This window comes from Centrocercus urophasianus, unplaced genomic scaffold, assembly GCF_019232065.1.
Source record: "Centrocercus urophasianus isolate 14NV4802_14NV808 unplaced genomic scaffold, USGS_Curo_1.0 seq_23, whole genome shotgun sequence".
Taxonomy (NCBI): domain Eukaryota; kingdom Metazoa; phylum Chordata; class Aves; order Galliformes; family Phasianidae; genus Centrocercus; species Centrocercus urophasianus.
Window position 1 is genome coordinate 2984286 of NW_024884789.1, and position 20809 is coordinate 3005094.

Below are 20809 nucleotides of genomic sequence, written 5' to 3' on the forward strand. Positions count from 1 at the left end.
TTATACTAGCTTATCTTTCTCTGATGAAATTCCTTAGTTAACACATGGGTGTTATATCTCACAGCAAACAACTGGCATGGAAAAATATTACCAGTGGCGATATTCCTTGAGGGCTTACTTTGTTTAGAACTTCTATTTTCTGCCATGGTAAAAATAATCGTTAGGTTTTGCTTCGGTGACAACATAAGCATTTCAAATATTGCTAACATGACTGAGAATCCAATTACTATATAGAAAGAAAAGCAAGAGCATTTAGACTTCAGTGACTAAAATGGAATGAAGAATATCTGCTTGAAACACTGGCAGAAGAGAGGGACTGGTTGTGCTGGTTCACAGGTTACAAGTCAGCACTGAAAATAACTAACACAATTTCTTGGTCTAGCCAAATCATCAGGAACAAAGAAGTACATTAACACACCTTCATACTGTTAGCAGTGACAGTCCTGCTTTTATCATACAAACATTTCCATCTGGCACAGTGTTGTCTGACACCCACTGCAAATCCAGCAGCATGTTGCTGTCCCACAGCTGCAGCCATAGTCTTTGCTATCCACCATTCAGTTAATTTCTTCCCAGCCTGTGGTACCGAAGGGAATAGAGTCTTATGTATCTGCAGAGTTAAGTGCTGTGAGGACTGGCTGTCATGTGAAGCACTGGACTTCATGCACCCAGTGGTCCCTTCATATCCTCAGGTCCAAACAGAAAGCAGTGGATTGCCTCAGGAAGGGAACAAAGTGCTCGTGGCTACCACACTTAATGTATGAAATGATGATCAACTTCCATGAACCTCAATACAAGATGCATTTTCCTATCAGATGATACAAGTGAAAGACGTTTGAAGTTTCTCATACTCACAAAGCTTATTATCATCTGTTCCATTTGAGAAAAATATTTATATATCTGTGCATGCCTGTAAAATTTAAATGTGTTTCTAAGGACAGGAAACACAAGTTTAAATAACCAAGGGCTTGAGGGAAAAGATCTTTTAGATCCACTCTAGATCTTTAGTCTCAGGAGAACTTAAATAGCTTTTAAAATGGTTAAAGCAAATTAAATAGCCTATTACATATTGCATTACATTTACTGTCCTACTAAGCAGCTCACATTTCATGGCCTATAAAAAAATGATTAAAAAAATCCTCTTGTGCTAATTGGCACCTATGACAGACCTGTGCTACCATCAAACAAGCAAGTCTGACCATAACTCAAAATTGGAATAATTAGATTTAAGGACATAGAAAGGGGGAGGTAAAAATAATTACATTTACATTTTGACACGGCTGTATGCAAAGCCTTTACCATATTATTAGTGAAAGTTTGAAAGTGATCCTGCTCCTCATGACTAACAAACCTGAAGGTGACTTATTCCTCTATTTTGCTTATGCAGGCTAGTATTTGCTCTATGATTTAAGAAAAGAAGACAGTGGGACCAGAAGATGTGTTGGAATACTGCAGAAACTATTTCATGAATAACCTGTTTTTAAACAGGGCCCTGAATGTGTTTAAAGCCATAAAAATTATATGAAGAAAAGCCTCTATCCCAGCTGATTGAAACTGAATCTGTAGTTTTTAAGTAAGCCTTGGTTCCACTTCACATAAATTTCCTGACTAGAAAGAACAGAGTCAGAGTTCTTTTGTGGCACAAGTGTTTTCCTGAATGAACCTACTCACGTGAGTAACGCTCAAAGATGCTCCCAATTGTGCCTCCCCTGCCTCAGCCATTAACTGCATTGACACTTTTAAAAATCATTTTGGTAGCAGACAAAACTCAAAATAAGCGCAAAATATACACTTCTACTGCACATGCCCACATACAATCTTCTATCCAAATTGTCACTGCTAAATGTCACGCACCAATTTAGTACCAAACCTTATTTACTTTGTACCATCGTTCACAAAAGTGGGATGAGTGGCATTCTGAAGTCTGATCTTGCAAAACAGCAACTTCAGTTCAGCAAAGTGGCTGAAAACATATCAGGTGTGAGGGTCTCGTTAAGGCAAACTCTCCGAAAGGTCAGTGGTTTCCCACCTCTTACCACAATTAAATTTAAACTGAGAATACCAAAGTTGCCCGTTTCATATGTCCTCTCTCCCCTCAACATCGGCACTGAAGCAGCAGGCTGAGAGCACAGACCTGCAGCAGTTCTTAGGTTGTGTTCCACATTTACCTCAATGCACAGGGCACCACACCTAAGCCCACGCAGGTGCCTGCAAACCTCTGCTGGCAGTCACCCACACAGGCAGATCGATTCTCCAGCAGACATCTTCCCCAGCAGTAAGTGATAGGAGACGCCATACTGTCAAGAATCCACGCAACACCGACAGAAGCAGCTACCAGAGTTAAGGCTATGCGTTTGCTCACATTATTTAAGACAGATGCCTTGCCAAATCTCCTTATATAAGATAACTACTTTTTTAAACTGTTATTCTTCAACTTGCATAAGTGCTTGTGCTTATGCTTGCAGAAACACATGTGGAATTCCACTTTATTCCATAATTTGGCAGTTTAAATGAGGACAGTTAGAACAACTCTGATCATAAATACACCAGAAATTAGCACATGTGAGAACAGCCAAAAAGGATGGCAAGAGGAATAAGTAAGGGAACAGGTTAAAGAAATGAGTGAGGACTCATCCAAAATAAAGAGTGAGGGTGTGGGGGAAGCAGCTGTTTATGCACAAAGGTAACTGCGGGCCATGAAACCATCAGCCAGCTTTCCTTCCTCAGAAAACAACTTATTTTATTCCACTGTGCTCTGCCTAGCACTTTACTACTCCAAAGTGAGATCCTGATGTTAAGCAAACATAATAGATGCAGAATTACTATGCTAACAGTTTGCTACAGTCTTATTAAATGATGTCCCAAATTTTGGATAGAAGAGCCAATATAAACCGTGAAGAGAAAGAATGGTACTTCAGCAAGTAGGCTACATGGAAAATTCTGCTCGTTCCTTACAAAAAAAAAAGTCTCATTAAGGAAGTGATGTATTTTTGCTGCTGTTCTTCCTCTGAGCAACAGCTGTTTATATTTTTTTTCTTCTGAGTATTCCTGGGTGGTATGAACGTAAACAAATACAGTATGAATAAAGCATGACATCTTTTATGTTATTCTTGTTTTATTTCTGTCTTACTATCTTTACTGCTGCACATCACCCATAACTCACTGTGCACTCCTGTCAATACATGAAATGCAAAAAAAAAAAAAACACAAAAAAACACCACTTTTTGGAAAGCCTTCGTGAACAAAATAAAGAGCCAGTGCTTTGAACTGAGATGCTGATTAACAAGAGAGGTTTAGATTATGTGCAACAAACCAATCATCGCTTACAAACACAGTAAACAAACAAGCTTCCTCAGGAAGTGATTAAGGATGGCTCAGGAAGCCACACAGACACACCAATCCTCGCTCTAAGATCCAGGACAGCTTTTTCCTTTCTTTTTCAGAGGAAAAAATTCAAGACGACAGACTGGTCTCTGACAATGCAGCTCAGTACTTAGTGCTCCTAAGCCATTACTACTTCAGTGTACTACTTTAAGCCAAGCAAAGAGCTGTCTGCTTTGACTGTTGCTATCAGCTGGTTCTCTACTGCCTGGAAAAGGGCACATCTTTGTTTCTTTTCTTCGGGTTGAGATTTTTCCACTGTGCTTCTCCAGGAAATAACTAAATACATAACAAAAGCTACACACACACACACACACACACATAGACATGCCCAGGTTAGATTTTTATCTTTCAGTGGAAAACTACTACACTGTGCAAAGCCAAATTATGCCCATTCATGGCAGACATCTAAGGAGCATCTTTCCTGAAGGTCAACTGCCTCAGTAACAGAGAAAAAAACAACTACAAATTTGGTTGGTAGAATGGAAAGGAGAAGAACAGAAGGAAATCCTTTAGCTTGGAACCACATCTACAACAGTGGAGTCACCAGATTAGTTTCTCAAAGGAACACTAATGAATGGGATTGCCTTCACTGAAGACCTATGAAAACAGAAGTTCTTTCAGTCCACTTCAGGGCAGGAACTTCAACAGACCAGCAGTTACTACAAATTGCAACAGTAATTACAGGGGAGTGACTGCTGAATATTCAGAGGAAATACTCCTATTGCAATATAGGTGAAACTTCCTTAAAAGAAAGCTATGGATTCTGATGCCCTTTCCTAGTAGCAGTAACAGGAGGTTCCCCAGATCCTCCTTACTTCCCCAGCTGGTTTGTGCCCACATCTGCATCTGCAAGGCCACACAGTAGGCTGCTCTCATGATGAGGCAACTACTGAAAAATGGTACTGACTAACAACTAACAGTTTCTGAGATTGTTACCAAAGAAGACAACATCAGACTTCAAACAAAACAACTACAGCCATGTCCCAGTTTTCAAAATATGTGAGAAACTGCAAACCTTATCTCAATCAGTGGACAATATCACTGCTTAGTACTTCAGACTGGCACAAAATAGACAAGGCTTACAATTATACTCCAAATAAGCCCACACTTGGCCATGCTTAATTTCATTCTCTTAGATAAACAAATAAGTAGTCCTAGTCCATAAAGCTCTCAAACATTAAATAATTACCAACCTGAGTATACTTGGTGTTGTTCTGCATCAGAGCTTTCAATAACGAATGACAATTTAATGCAGATTTGCACAATGCTAAGTTAAACATGGCCCCTTATTTCAAATACCACAGCAATAAAATTAAGGTAACTGAAACACAGGTATCGAACTCTGCATGTGTGACAGGAACCACAGGAAAGTTAATCTCACGTAATACCTCTGGTTCCACACACTCTCCTTATAGGCTTTTACCATTTACATTTACTGTCAGTAAATGATGCATTTTAGTTTGCCCTCATTTATTTAATAGACCAGCTGAGTAAAAACAAAGGTATCAGTAGTAAGTAGTTTTGATTTCAATTTCTCACAATGGTAGATGTAAAATAATAATGCATGTGGCCAGGAAGATCAAAATGGAAATCTATACACTCTAAAATTCTACTGCACAGCACTAACAATTTTTTTTAGCTCACTTTCAAAGACTGAACGATTCTGTTCACCAAGCCTCCCCAAGCACTCTTGCCCTAGTGAATTACATTTGCTTAATGCACACATAAAGTCAACTACCCGTTAATATTGCTAATCATTGTATGCAACTTATAAGAGCTTAGGGTAAGTTAAAAAAAAGGAGGGGGAGGGGGAACCAAAGTGACAAAAGTACATTCATAGACAGCTTTACTTCGTAGAGACATAAGAGTTTAAGGGGAAAAAATGTCAGCTTTCATCATCCAACCTTATAAAGTCACAGAATTTAGAGTCAAGAGCTATTTTCTTTGGTCACAAACGCTGATTCCCTACAACAGCAACAAATCATTTTTTTCAAGTAGCCAAGAGGTTTTACACAAAATATCAGTAGCAAATGATTTCAAAAGTTCAGTCCACTGAAAATCACCTCTTAACAAAATAGATGAATAGGATCTGTGAGCTAACAATTCCTGCATTCCATAAGCAAGTCTGCAGCCGTGTCTGTCACAGCAGACGCACGCTGCTTAACTTCTACCAATCATCTTATGGTGGTAAATGATACAATTAAGTGCAGTTTTTCCCACCATGAATTTATTTTCAAATCATGTTAGTAAAGACAACAAGCACTGGCATAACTGTTCAGAAAAGCTGTTGTAGCTTGCTTGGATTACTTGGTCTTTGCTTAAGACCCTGCCATACTCAAGTCAGCGCAGCAGAACACAGAGCTCCTTGGCAGCGTTGTACCCTGCCATTTCTAATGCAAACCTGGAATTTGCAAAGCAGTGTTACGTGCCCTTTTTCCACACATTTACAAAGTGATGAAAAATCTCACAGAAAAAGACCCACAGTTTAGTATCTGTTCAAAGCTGAGGTTTTCTGAAAATCTCACTAATGCTATTGAATATATTGGCCATATAAGTTTTCTTATTACAGAAATACACCATTCATACATGAAACACGTCCTACGTAGCTCTCAAAATCTTGGGAGTTTTAGTCTCAGCCTTGTCCATACACATCTGTTTTCTGCCATGTGAACAGCCATTGAAAATGTTTATGAGACAAGCCCTGAGCACCTTAAAATCCTCTCTAAGTTCAGTTTTGCCTTTGGGTAACATATATATAAAGTCTTTTAGAAGTATTTTTAAGAGCATCTGTTATGAAGTTTCAGATATGAACTTCACATACATCACATATGTCTTTAAGCAGGCAATCGATGAAGTCCGATCTTTACTATCAGAATCATCGCCAGAAGAATTCAGTGCTGACAGATGAGATGTGAACTCACTTCCTCTGAAACTCCTTTACTTACAAATTAAGCCTGGTATTTGGCACTATATGACCACTGAAATTCACATTGATTTCTTAGAATATGTTGACTCTAATAAGCTATTTTTGCAACAATAGACACTCAAAAGTAACAGATCTACTGCAAGTCCCATATTTTTCCTCTCACAGGGGAAAAAACAATGTGTGCATTGCACAAGGAGGAGAATCCACCCGATGATAGCCCCAAGGTATGTCATTCTGAACATGACTGCTGCCAGGCCTAACATGGAAAAGCCCTTGTATCAAATTCCACAGAAGCGGATTTGCTGTGCTCTTACAGTAGATTCAGCAGGTTGAAAGAAGCTTCAAAGAGAAGGGAGTGACAACTTGAAAAATGTTACACTAACTCACATATTTTATTACAATAAGAAAGAATTTGAAAAATCCTAACAATTTCTTTTTGTTTTACTTTTTTTCTTAAGCACGAAAAACTCAAAAAAAAAACCACATTATCTTAACATAGATCAAAGCATCCTATCGTAATAAACCAAATGATGTCTACATTCATTTTCAGCAGTACTGAAGACAGTCGCACAGGAAAGCAGCCAGCTCAGCAACAAAGCACCATGTCACCTCAGTTGTGACAACTCTCTGAACTGCCGCCAAGAGTTTGAAGATAGGAGAAAATTCGCCAGAGCTGTCAGTGATCTGCAGAGCTTTAGGGTCCACACTGGTAATGCATGAAGTAAAAGGAACTATTAGTTACGATCATCTTTAATGGGCTTTCAAACACTTACATAACCAATACCTTCGAACAGCCAATGCAACACTGCAACACTGGCTAACGTAACTGCAAATTAAACTCCTGGTAACCTGCTTTCCTGCATCTGGGGTTCAGCTCCACTGGAACTGAACTGACCAGCGACAACTGAAGAACCTCCACTTCCCCACCTCCACTGCCATATAGCCAATAACCAAAACAACCACTGCAAATCAAATACTGACTGAATTCAAATACAACCTTGACTATTTTCAGTTATTTTTTCCTTCCGCATGGAACTTTCATTATGAGTTCTCTCCATAAACTTCAAATCTAAGCTTTCAAGCAATCAAGACACACACATAAAACCCACAACAAATAATTCTATTTGACCTTCACTATTTAGGTCTGTGTGTCAGGTTTAATCAGCTCTAACAAACACATTCTACTTTTTAAAAAGACTGTAGAAACACATTTTCAAAACTAAAAGGAACAGAATGCACTGTTTTGATTGTACAGCCTGAAGCCCTTAGATCTGAGTTTTATCAAAGAATACTCTATCACTGATCAAAGCAGCAATGACAACTTAATGTTCTTTAAAGTTACATATTGCTGTATGAACTTCCCACTTTTGTCCTGTAGCCCCTGGCTCAGCATGTCATTGGGAGCATCCTCAAAGGACAAGAGACTTTCAGAAGCCCTCCATTCTGATGCGACAGCTCAGTGATGGTACAAGCGGAGAGTAGAGTTGGCTGGATTAACTCCACCAAGGCTCTGATCTCATTTTACCCTAGAAAATTCAGGCTTATCATTTCTTCTGCAAAGATTAGTTCATACAGTGATGCACTAAATATCTGCACATGGTAGAAGCATTTCCTTATTGTCCCATTTCTGATTTCAGTATCACCTAAAGACATGCCACCTCTGTATTAAAATCAATTTTTTAGTTCCTTGTCATTTAATATTTTGCATCTGATATGTGTCTGGTAGACTTTAAGCAATGTCCGGAGGTTTCATACACGTGTGACAGAGTGACATTTTTTTAATCTGTATTTTAACAATTTACAAAGAAATATGAGTTTAGCAGAAAAAAAATTTGCTTAATGGAATGCTTACATAATTTCTACTTCAGGCTTTTTTAACAAAAAGGCTTACAACTCTGTAACATAACTACAGCACTTCTACAGTTATAAGATCTGTGATATCTCTGTAAAGTTGTAAGCCTAAAATCAATGCTTGCAACAACTACTTAAAGCACACTAAGTATCTTCAAATCCCCAGTCCACCTCCCACAGACAGGAGGAAAACCCCTGGCAAAACAATGCTTACAGTGACTCAAGAAATCAACGGCTGCTCAATAGAAGCATGAGCCAGGATTCAAGAGGCAGCATCAAATCTCATAACAATAGAATCCAGCACTATCTGCTCACAGCCTCTCTGGAATGCACATATCGTCCAAGTACACCAACATTAGAAGCAGTGTTCAAACTCATTCATCTTGGCACAATTCCTTCATCTCCTACCTAAAAGCCCTTAAGGGGAACAGCTACCAGGGCGAAAGCCCATGGCCCAGAGCTTAGAAAACATACATGTTCCTGCAAAGACTTTGATTTTCACAAGTGGAGTACTACAAAGCTAGAAACACAACAGGCTCAAGAATATCACTGGTAATAATTAGATTGGCTTTTCTCTCCTCCGTCCTGATTTCACCCACACCTCCCCAGATTTCCTGCAAACTTCTTTTCAGAGAAGGAAAGGCACAGTTTGATGGTAGGAAGCATGGAACTGGAGAGGCCGGATTCTGCAAGTCTGACACATGGTATCCTACACAATGATCTCACAGAATAGTAAAGAGCAAGTGGCAAGAGATGGACCTTTCTTAGTCTGAACTAGTCAATTTCAAAACACTAAAATCATGTATACATACACACACCTTGTATACACACCTACATAGATGCACGGGGTATCAAGGCTCATTGGAAATCAAAACTGAAGACAGACCGGGCAACATCAGGTCGCAGACAACCTTCCACTAAGATATTCTTGCCTTCTAAAAACACATCTCTTCTACCATGGATATAACATAAAAATTATTTTAAAAATTAAAACTCCAGTGGTGTCGCCTTGAGAGATGTCTCTTTCCACATATGTGATGAGACCATAACTTTCACTAAGACTCTGTGACCAATAAGAACTATCAAACATGGGAATATTTACAGGTCAAACCATCCTCTGCCCAGATCACATGAAGAATTTAAATGAAATGGACATGATCTGAAATGCTGAGGTACTGAACCCTACAGACACTCCTGGATCTCTCTGTCAACTCGGTAATTATATAAGAACACCATTCATACCTTAAATACAGTCAAAACTCAAACAGGCAGTGTCCAAGTTAAAGGATAATCAAAAAATGTAGGGACCTAAGGAAAAAAAAACACTGTGATGGAGCCCAAGTCATCATCATCTTGTTAAAATGTGCGATAAAAAGAAGATGAAATCAGTAACAAGCTGAGCAACTTCTAAATATTGTTGAACAAGTGTTAGAAAGCCCAAACACTTGCTAGGTTCCTGGTCTCTACACTTTTACCTTACAAGGACTTGAGACTCCAAGCTACTGACATGAAGCCATGACAGCAATTCCAATTTGTCCCTGATCACTTTTCCAGATACGTAATGACCACAGCTGTTTTAAGAACCACATTTCACAAAACTGAAGGCATTTGGAAATCAAATGCACTGAGTAATATCAGTTTTTTTTTTCTTCAAAAAACAAAAACCCACTAATTAAAATACCTTTGTTTCCAAATGCTTTTCCCAATCACTGAGCTAAGTTACAATAGCAAACTTTAAGTTAAATTTGCCAGCCCAAGAGTACACAATATAAATGTTAAAGTTACGGCTTCTTCAGTTGTTTTCTATTAGTTTCCTGATTAATGAATTACAGCACACATACATCAAACACATGCATTTTTGACAACCTACTGTGCAACAGTATGATGATAAATACCACAGGCCTTTCTTGAAGCATTTTTTTTTTCTTTTTCCAATTTTTTGGCTCTTAGCATCATTTCCCCTGCAGTCACAGGAAATACTTCAGTTCCAGTACACCCTATAGAAGCCTATCTAGAAGAAGAGGTCGAACAAGAAAACCTACACTGCAATGCATAAAACTGAAAACATAGTTCTAGAACTTTTCTGACCGTATGTTTTTATGTCTGCTTTTGCTACTAGCATCCACTGATGTTATAAACCTTCCATGGTGAAGATGGTATGATACTAACAAAAAGGCTTTCCAAAGACTCTCAATGAGGGGAAGTGACACACAATTATGGAAAAAAGTAACTGTAAGAAGGGGGCAAGCAGACAAAGAGAACAGTGAACAGGTTGGTATACACAGATGACTCATCCTGACACATTATCCAGGTTAGGGTATACAGAAAGACTTCAGTTGGTAAAAATTTCCAGGAATTTAATAAAACTTTTTTTTTTTTTCTTCTGTCTTCGCCTCCCTCCCCATAAATTTAAAGCACTCGGAGGTACTCACAGTCCTCCTGAGAATTTAAACCAAACCAAATATTTGAGCAATGCAGACTCTGTTATAAAATCTCACACCACCAACATCCTTTAATTAAATAGGCACCACTGTGTTTGGACATGCATGAAAGCTAATCTGTTAAGGAACAGCACTTGTACAATACACCACCCTGTGCTTTGGTCACCTCTGTTTAGGTCATGAAGTCCAACAACAGTAACCATCCACAAGACCATTTTGTTCAGTTCTTCTGAGATAATCCTTCCCTATAGTTTTCTAGGGAAATTTTTTCTTACCAAAAAAAAAAAAAAAAAAAAAAAAAAAAAGTCTTTCTTACTGACTGTGAGGACAGAGCTGTATAGTAGCTTACACTAAATCCAAATGTTCTCCTGCTAGAAAGCCAAAGAATGTCTTGAAGTTACTATATTTTCACTGTGCTTCCACTAATACAGCATCACTACTAAAGCCTTAAAACCTTGATGTTAAAAAAAAACACAGTAACAGGCAAGTGTTGGCAAGTTTCACACTGATTTGGGTAAAGAACAATTTTTTTGTTGTTCTCCATAAGAGCTAATATTAATTTCAGTTAGTAAGCTGACTGGTAAAATATATATATAATTTATTGCAGGACACAGTCTACTGAATAAAACTGCATGTGTTAAGAAAACAAGCTGTTATTGCATTTAAAATTTAAAAGACATCTATGTATTTCAGGAAAACCAATTTTCTTATGACAAGAATTGAGAGATTTGTACTTAAGAGTTCATGTTCCTTTAAATAGTCGCAGACTCACCGAGTGCAAAGCTCATGTAACCCAATCTATGTTTTCCTCAAATCCCCACAAGTCCATTTACTTAAAAACACCACACTCCTGGATTGGTGCCTGGCGTACCAAACCTGCCCCATCCTGCATACATGTTACTAAATTAGGAAAGCAGAGTGGACTAACGTTACGCCAACTCTGAAAAAAGAACAGAGCCTGCATCAGTTTGTGCCTCAGCTTTTAAAGACACAATCATACAAAAAATTGAACGTTGGTAAGTATCAGCATAACGTAGCTTAATCAGACTGTAATAAAGGCAGAAGGGATAGATAGCAGGAAAAGACCCACGAAATATCAATGTATTTTCTCCTCCACCTTCACTCCCCAGCACCCCTACCAGCCCCCGACTTGAGGTTTCTGAAAAATATGAAAAACATATTTAAACATTAAGTTAGACTGCATATTTTAATGCCAAGATCCATAAGAATAATAGAATTACTGGCATGCTACAGCCCTGATCACAGGAAATCTACTGTGAAAACAGAGGTAGGGAAAGGCATGTAAACATAACTTCTTAATTAAGATTTACTGAAATACCTCATATTGAGCTCTATTCAGAATTGCTAAGTCGAGTGTTCAGGAAGTCTTTACCAGTGAAATATTGGTATGAATAGTAAATACGGATATTGTATTTTATAGTGACTTTAAAAAAAAAAGAGAAAAATGAATACACAGTTTTCACATCTCAAAGCTTCCCTTGCCCCCAATTAGCAAAGCATATTGCTAAGTCTGTTTTGCTTTGCATTTATCAATTAACATTCCTAGGGTTATTTTCTAAACAGGCAGAGCAGTAATTAATTGTAGTCTGATTTAACCCTCCTCATCATTAAAACTGAAGTTACCTATGCAAGAGAAAATGATACTGTACAAGTTATATTTTTTAAGTTCTTCTTCATGAAGTCTTCCAGCCTGTCAGAAACACAACGTGCTTCAGTTATAAAAACCTCATTGATCTTACTGCTATTAATTTCTTATTAACTCAGAGAATTATTGATTATGAAGAGATAATTACTCATTTCCTAATAACAGGTAGGAAAACTCAGTCCTCCCCAATATTAAACACGACTAACCTCATAAAGGTGTGGTCTCAACAAATGGAATGGGAACACCCAAGTTCTATTTCTGGTTAACACTGACTCCTGCTGTGGCCTGGAGCAAATCACTTCTGTTAAAGCACTTTCCTGTCTGTAAAAGATGACAACCTGCCTTATCAGCTTCAGAGAATCTCTCTCAAATGCTTTGAAGTCTTTTTTTTTTTTTTTTAAGTCTACAAATGTATTATAATGGGACTTAAACGGACTATTTCTAAAACAATTTGCCTTAAAAAGAACAAGGATTTGAACAGAAGTGAAATGAAGAGCATGCATGCCATTAAGCTCTTGTAAATACGGCTGCAATTTGCACTTCTAAAATACTAAAGGCATATGAAGAAACTAGAAACTGTCCTTTGGATTCAACTTAAACAAAGCAAAAGGCAACAACTGAATGCAGCACGCAGAGGTATCAAGAGAACACAGAAATATTAATTAGAAATGGAAGCCCCACTTTTTGTTAGGAAAGAAAGGGTAGTATTTGGCAAACCTGAATTTGAGTGCTGCAGAGATCAGTGCCTCCCTGCCTCCACCACTGCTCACACACCCCACTCACCTGCACTTCTGCTTCACAGATCAAAGAAACAGCATCATACAGATTGCTTACAACTGGCTATTATTCAACTGCATTTTATTTATTTTGCCTGATCAATGCACTCAGAGCATTTAAGAACTGTTTCTGACAACAAACACAAAGGGAAACTTGGTCTAGCCCATACAAAGACAAGTGCTGCTATACATCTACATACACACACTTCCATTTTCATGGGAATTTTGCCTAAAGATGTGCTGGGATCATAAACCATACCCTATTCTTTGTATAATTACTTAAGCTTTTGCTCTTGACTTGGCAAAACATGAAGCTTTTCATTTTAGTATATCTATAATTAACTCCAACATGTGCTGAGTAAACATAACCTCATTTTTAATTAAATCTTTGAGCAAGATGCTACAACTTGCCATTTCTAAAGAGAAGTATTTGTCAAGCAGTGTGCAACGTAAGTCCAATCCTTGTCAAACAAAACATTCATCTGAGCATAACCCACCTTCTTTCCAGTCATCTGTTGTCCAAACATGCATTCACTAACTACAAAACCAAAATGAAAAATCACCACATCAAAACTTTAAGGATAAAGTAAAATCAAGTCTATACGATAACATAACAGTCCTGAAGCTAAAGGTGTCTCAGTTTTCCCACCTGAAGAATCATTTCTCCAGTACAGCCCATAGATTTTTTTTTGCAAGTACAGTATATATAGTAATTCTTATAGAGAAAGAAAAATCTAGTTTCTCAAGCATGAAAGCAGTTGACACACCATATACATTATGAACATAAGAGAAAAGAACTTTCAGAAAGTTTCTAAGCAATCATTTTTAAGAAGGGCCAGAAGATTTACTTCAACACGTTCAAATAGACCTAACTAAAATCCTACATTAAAATGATGCATCAACTCCCGGAGTAAAGAGAAATTTCTTGAAATAGAGTTACTGTAATAATACAATCCATCTTTCACTTATGCTACAACTATGATTTTTCAAAAAATATTCCCAGTAGTGTATCTAAATGGTCCTCGAGAATTTGAAGGATTTAAGTGGTACAGTTAAAGAGCAGAAAGTGCGATGGTCGTTCAAGAATTAGGCTTTCCAGCGTCAACTAAAAGAGCCAATATGTTGTACAGGACAAAAGACACAAGGTCTGCCATTTGCAAAACAAAATTAATGCTGAACACTTCAATGAAAAAAGCACTCAGGAGAACTCTTGTAAGTATTAAAATCCTTACCATGTTCATTTCTTTAGACTTAGTTGCAGCTCTTTTAAGCAGCTCTTGTCTCAAAGAGGGTCTTTCAGTTAATGTTTTTTATTACCACGACTTAGATACTCTGACTCTACCTTAGACAAGAGCAGGTCCATTTATTAACCTTAACAAAGAATGAACCAAAACATGACTGCAACAGAATCTCACAAAGCATTTTCTTCTAGCTATTTCATGTTCCATTTCAGTGCGCTTATTCTAGACAATTTTTCCATTTGCTTCTCACCAAATTCAGCTTAGTCACCTTTCAAAGCTGTCAAGATACATGATGCAAGTCAGACTGTTTAATTGCATCCAACCACCAAAAACAATGTGCTCAGAGGCCAAAGTGCATGAAGTTATCAACAGGTGACGCTGACTTCACAGTGTTTGCTAAGCACAAAGGTAGGATTATTATTTACACTACAAGAACGCTACAGCACGCAAAGCGTTTTCTAATCTCCAAGAAACATAACATCCATGCTTCAACTACGGGCCTTTTTCCCTTCATCAGTCCGGACTAATTTCTTTAGGAAACTACACCTTTCACACAGCCTGCACATTTTTTCATCATCCTCCCTCACATCTTCTCAAGACAACTTCTCAAACCTACTCAGACATGACTAAACCTGAAACAGAAGAGAGGCCTTCCAGTTACTCCATTCTCACCAACTTTATGTGAACAAATACGTAAACACTAAAACCTCTCTGCCCATCACACTGAAGGTAAACAGCAGCACATGCTCAGTCTTTAGAGTCTGAAAAACATTTACAGTCATACTGAAAACAAACATCTTTATAAGGCTTCATTTCACGCACTGATTCAAATGTTTAAAAATAAAAGCTATGCTGAATTTCTGAAAGGCAACACTAAAATACTAACGAGTGTTAATAGCACAACTGTGGAACAATCTCATCAAAAACAGATAATTAAACACCACATGCTATTCATTTTTTCTTTCAATTCTTAATCACAACTGAAGAAGATAAAACAGAGTCATTCTTAACAATATAAAGTCCGACAGAAAAGCATCATTAACTATATGAATATGAGAAACTGTTTGCCATCCAAATGTTTGCAGTCATAATAGTAAGATTTATTAGTACCCTCAGTAAGTTGCTACAAATACCCATGTAGTTTCAACAAAATCTGGGAGTGCTTAGAGCACCAGACACCAGGAAGGGAAAGAGAAGAGGAATGACAGGTTAACAACTCTGAAGTAAGCTTGTTATGTAGTGACATCATTATACTGCAGGTTGGTTACACAAGGTGAATAGTAATCAACCTTTCTTAACTGGGTCCCTGCTGTGATAAACAGTTCTCTGCCATTTGTGTGATAACTGCGCAGGACAAAGTTTGAGGTAAAATGATAACCACCAGTTTTGAGAAGTTGCTTCTGCAAATGACCACCACCCGTACCTGAGATTTTTTTCTTTAAAGCAGCTTTCTACATTCAGCACAAGCTGCATTTGTAGAAGCTAAACTCTGTCTTAAATGGTAACTTCTTTTACAAAGTAAGAGAAATAAAGGTTTGTCCTTCCCTAACAAGATGTTGCAATGCAGTATCTGCTCTAAAGAAAGCAGTTAACAACAACCCAGTATAATAACATTCTGCAGTGAAATCATACCTCACCCTAGCTTTGTTTTATTAATTTTGCTTGTTTTCCTGAGAGAATGCTATTTAATACTCTTGTATGAAAATTCATACTACCAATGTAAGTGAGAATAAAACAACTTAAGAAAACCTACTACTTTGCTCTGTTTTGTCAACTGTTCAAAATTAATGGTATTTCCAAATTTAAGTACAAGTAATCTTTAAAATTTTCACTGTTGGACAATGCAAACCTAAGGAAACAAGTACTCTTCAGGAAATGTTACATTTAGAAACACTCAGTGCAGTAGATTAGCTGGGCACATTCTCAAGTGTAAGTGAAAGATAAATCTTGCTGGGACTGGTAACACTCCTGCTGCGTGACATCCAGCCATGATGACACTGACACCATCTGAACAGAGAGGATTAGAAACGACAGCAATAATCACATACGCATACACTGACGGTACTCCATCACAGAAACAAAGAACAGACGTCAATGGGTTCCCCAATATAAAATTAGCAACAGTAGTATTGTTTCTAAACATGCAAAATTTTCATACGTTTAAAGTGAAAAATCACTTTTTTCTGATGATGTTCAGTACGAAATTCGGTAAACTTCAGAGCAAATTAAACGAAGCTTTTACACGCCGCTGATACCACCTCCAAATGTGGTAGACTTGAAATCAGCTCCTCAGTAATGTAAATTATCCTTTTGAAAGTAGTCTTTTCTTGGAACCTTTTTAAGTTAATGTGTGAAGTTTTGAAGCAAATGTGCCACTTTTTCTTTGAACAAGTCTTTCTTTCATGGTACAGCACCATAAGGTAAATTATCTTTGAGGAACATAAAGCGCATTCAAAAACTCTCCTTTCTCTTGAATGTAGGACATCTTAAAATTGATGGAAATTTTACTGGCCTTAGGTCATAATGTTTAACAGGTTTATCTAATTTCATTCCAGAGCATTTACAAAGCCAATTTATTTTGCCTTTCTAATCATAATCATTCTTTGACTGGTTCTACAAAGCTTAGTATGCCTAGAAAAGTACAAGGAGAGGACTACCTAGATTTCTGCAACCAAGACTTCAAAGAAATTGCAGTATATCTCTTGCAAATAAGCCACATGAACTTAACACATGAAAGTCACACTGAAAATTTAGTTCAAGTTAGAGCCAAAAGCTAATCCTATTAGATTAAGTTACACCAGTTTGGCTTTTTTGTTGTTGTTGTTTTGTTTTGGGTTTTTTTGTTTTTTTTAAATGCTGGCCTTACATTTTATCTTCTCTGCAGATCAGAAAAGGCAAACACCCCAGAGCAAGAAGAAAAAGTAAAACAGTGAAAAAAATTCAAAAGTTACGATCATCTGATCTGGACAGATAGATTAAAGATGGAAGAAGGGAAATCAGTTACTTTTGCTTATCAAAGTACTTAGAAAGCAAAAAAAAAAAAAAAAAAAAAAAAAAAATTCAAAATTTGCCTATGGCCAACTTTTTCTGACTCTGTGTCACATTTACTTGGAATACATTTTGCTTTTTTGTTATAAGCCAGTAAGAGCAGCATTTGTTATCTACTGTCATGCTGAGGTAGAACTGCCATAGGCAAAGCTACTGGACACGCGTCTTTTCTGAAAAAGCATGAGGCTGTTTGGCTAAAAGATAGAAGGAGGACTGGAATACTTTATACTCAGTTAAATCCAAATAAACATTTTATCATAATGACGTTTGTCATTAGCATTTTGTGTCTTCTTGAGTAACTTCCAGACTTTCTTGTTACAATGGCAACAGCTGTTACATAAGCACTTTATTTTCCTCTTCAGAAATATTTTTCATTATTTTCCTCCACATCAGTACTGCACAGCCTGCTATTCTTTAAGTGCATTCGGCACAGTACCGCGCAGTGGTACCGCCCACCTCATCTTCACCTTCAAGCTGTGCCATGCTCCATCTCTAAGACCTAAGTAAACCTAGAACAAATCACTGTGCCAAAGAAGATCAAATGGATTTTGCCACTGTTTTAAGACTTCGTTTGTACTTACCTGCAGGTAAATATTTCAGCTGGTTGTTAGCCAAACGAAGATGACGCAAAGATCTCAGGCGACCGATCTCTGGACACACAATTTCAAGGGCATTATCACTTAGGTCCAGAAACTGCAGTTTAACGAGGGAGCCAATGGCTTGCGAGAGAACAGATTAAAACATGAATGTGACCCAACAGTAACATTAAAATCTTAATAGGACTACGAGGGGATAAAAAGCCACAGTACCTTACACCTAAGCAGCAGCAGATTTTGATGCATTAAAGTCGGTCTGAGAACTGAATGACACAGTTGATGAAAATGGTCATCTAAAAAACTTTATTGCTGGCAGTGAGGTTGGGAGGAAAACCTCACTTTTTTTTCCACTTTTATTCCTTTGCATCTATCCAATCTATATGTACCAACAGAGCTTAAAGTACTGCACTGAAGTTGGACACAGAAATCTAAATTTAATGCACAGGAGACAAATACAATACAAGTTCTTGATATTTTAAGTTTCAAAAGCGCCATGACATAAACCAGCAGAGTGTTCTGGGTAGTAAGCAGCTCAGAGCAGAAGACGCTCTGGATTTTTGTTTCTGTAGATGAGTGCCACTTAGCCATTCCAGTCTCTTCAATTAGAATTGAAGCAACCAGCATTCAGATGCATTTGAGAGTTCATTAGAAGAATTTAATATAACATAAACAAGGATATTATCAACTAAAAGCTATAGTGGTATGTTTTGTATCAAAGTCTTTAATGTTTTATGGGGAAATAAAGAAAAAGATAGGCCTCTTCAGAGAAGAAAAATGAATATTTTATGATTCCTGCCACTTATGCGAGCTGGTAGATTACTTACCTTCAGGTACAACAACTATGTTATTTGAATGAAGGTACCTGGGGGGAGGAGAAAAAAAAAGCAGAGGACACCACCTGTTACCCTCAAGGACTTCTGCTACATAATCAGTTTGCAAAATATCCAATTTCAGATTGAAAGAGCACTCTCACAGCCATTCTTCTTTATGACCATAAAAGCTGTGGACACCACATATACTGGCAATAGACAGATACTTAAGTTTCACTTAAGACTAAAGATAAACTTAAAAATAAAACAGAATGACACATAATTATTTAAAATGGAACATTCACAGTTAAAATAATGGGCTTCAATTCTGAAGTCACAAGAAAAAAACATCAAGGAAAAAGAACGAAGCAGACAGCATAAGTAAAGCCAACCATACTTGACCATCAGGTTACCCCACACAGAATGCAAGAAAAGAAAAAACACCTGGCAGAAGCTATTCCAATTAGAAACATTTCCCTCTATACTTAAAAAAATAATCTTGCCTTACCTGACTGAATGAATGAAAATGATGCAGTCACCCTAATTGAGTTTTTCAGATCTAGAGTATATTTTTCCAAAAGAAAAAACAAAAAAAACCAACCAAACACAATGTTACCCATTGTCGCTTAGTTACTGAGGGAGAGCAGCTCTCCCACTAAAAATGTTCAGCACCCCCTGCTGGAACTTTTCCAGCACTGCCAGTCACTTCTCAACTACTGCAACATGCATTTCTCGTGTTTTAATTTTGATGCCTAAAATAACACGGCTGCAAATGAACAAATGGCTCTTGTAGAAAATAGCACTAATGAAATTTTCAAATACGGATAAATATCCAAAAGCAAAAGGATAGCCAATGTTTTTGTGAAAACCTTCTTTTGTAGCCTTGACACGAGAATTCTACTCATTTCACCTGCAGCTCCCAGAAATACTCAACTATTTCAATCAGTAAATTAGAAAAGGTACATGATAAGGATTTACAACAGGCCTCCCAGTATGACAAACACAATGTATATAAGTAGACAACAGTACAGTTCTTAAAAATGTACAGTGAAATTGCTACCAGTTTTCATTTTTATTAAAGTGAAATTTGTCTATAATAAACTAACAATTTTTTTTTTTTTTTAGAAAATATTGCGGACTCTTCTCTGACAGTGAACATCTCTTACTGTCTGATCAAACACTGGCTTCTGTTATTAAAGCTACACAAATCACAGGCTCACTGCAATTCCCTACAACGTAAAGAATAATGGTGGTACAGCTACGCTTGCTGAACCTCAAATAATTAGGTATCATTCTTACAATCGGTGCTTGTAAGATATTATTTTAAGTTATAATTTACAAAGCTCTTCCCTAAAGGCATCATCAAATAGCAGAGATCTCCTGATGCCCCATGGCAAATCATTAAACGCTAAATATATGAAATAGTATTTATTTTACTGCTCAGCAGCATAAACAAACTCTTAAGACTCCAGCATGATGAGACATGACTGTTACTTAAGCAATTTGGGGCTGCAGTGACATACAAAACAGTTCAATTATACGCTGGTCATGTGTACCAGAAAGGTGTGGCCTCAAGGACCAAATTAAGATGACAAGATCAGACAGCTGAACGCATTAGACTACTCACACCACCTCCTGTTTGGAGCTTTTCATTAAACAGAAGCACTGTTCTGTCAATTACCAAACTACAAATGAGAAAAATGAGTTACAGCAGGATGTGGGGATGTCCTTTTTATCCTCCATCCTCCAATTCCATTAAGCAAGGACAATACAGCCTTAACAACAACAAAAAGTAGGGAGCGAGGGAAACTGTTGGCTCAGGCTTCACAACCTCAATTTAATTGCCAAAAGAAAACAGCTCACATGGTGCCCCTTCTTTGGGCAAAACTGGGTAATCCATTCTGTCTCCAGCTGTTACTACTCATACTTGCACGTTCCTGCTGCTACTTGTCTTGACTTAAAAAAAAACAAAAAAACCAGCCATGGTGCACAAACCACCTTCTAGAATCAGTAAGACTGAAGACTTTATAACTCTCCTAGCTGGAGTGGCAATGTGCAACAGGGATGGGCT

The 20809-nt window shown here is 37.5% G+C and overlaps 1 protein-coding gene across 9 annotated transcripts in view; it reads right to left on the reverse strand.

The window, feature by feature from the left end:
* LRRC28 (leucine rich repeat containing 28) overlaps nt 1–20809 on the reverse strand; it is an 89970-nt gene that overhangs the window by 62364 nt on the left and 6797 nt on the right. For 8 of the 9 annotated variants that reach the window (XR_006169922.1, XR_006169920.1, XR_006169919.1 and 5 more), the window contains 2 exons: nt 18754–18791; nt 17915–18052 (listed from right to left, as the gene is read on the reverse strand). Coding sequence is in view for 2 of the 9 variants with exons in the window: in XM_042824681.1 (XP_042680615.1) it covers nt 17915–18052; nt 18754–18791 (176 nt within the window). In the remaining 7 variants the exon portion in view is untranslated. The remainder of the gene's footprint in view (nt 1–17914; nt 18053–18753; nt 18792–20809) is intronic. The other variant, XM_042824683.1, reaches the window with a different exon arrangement.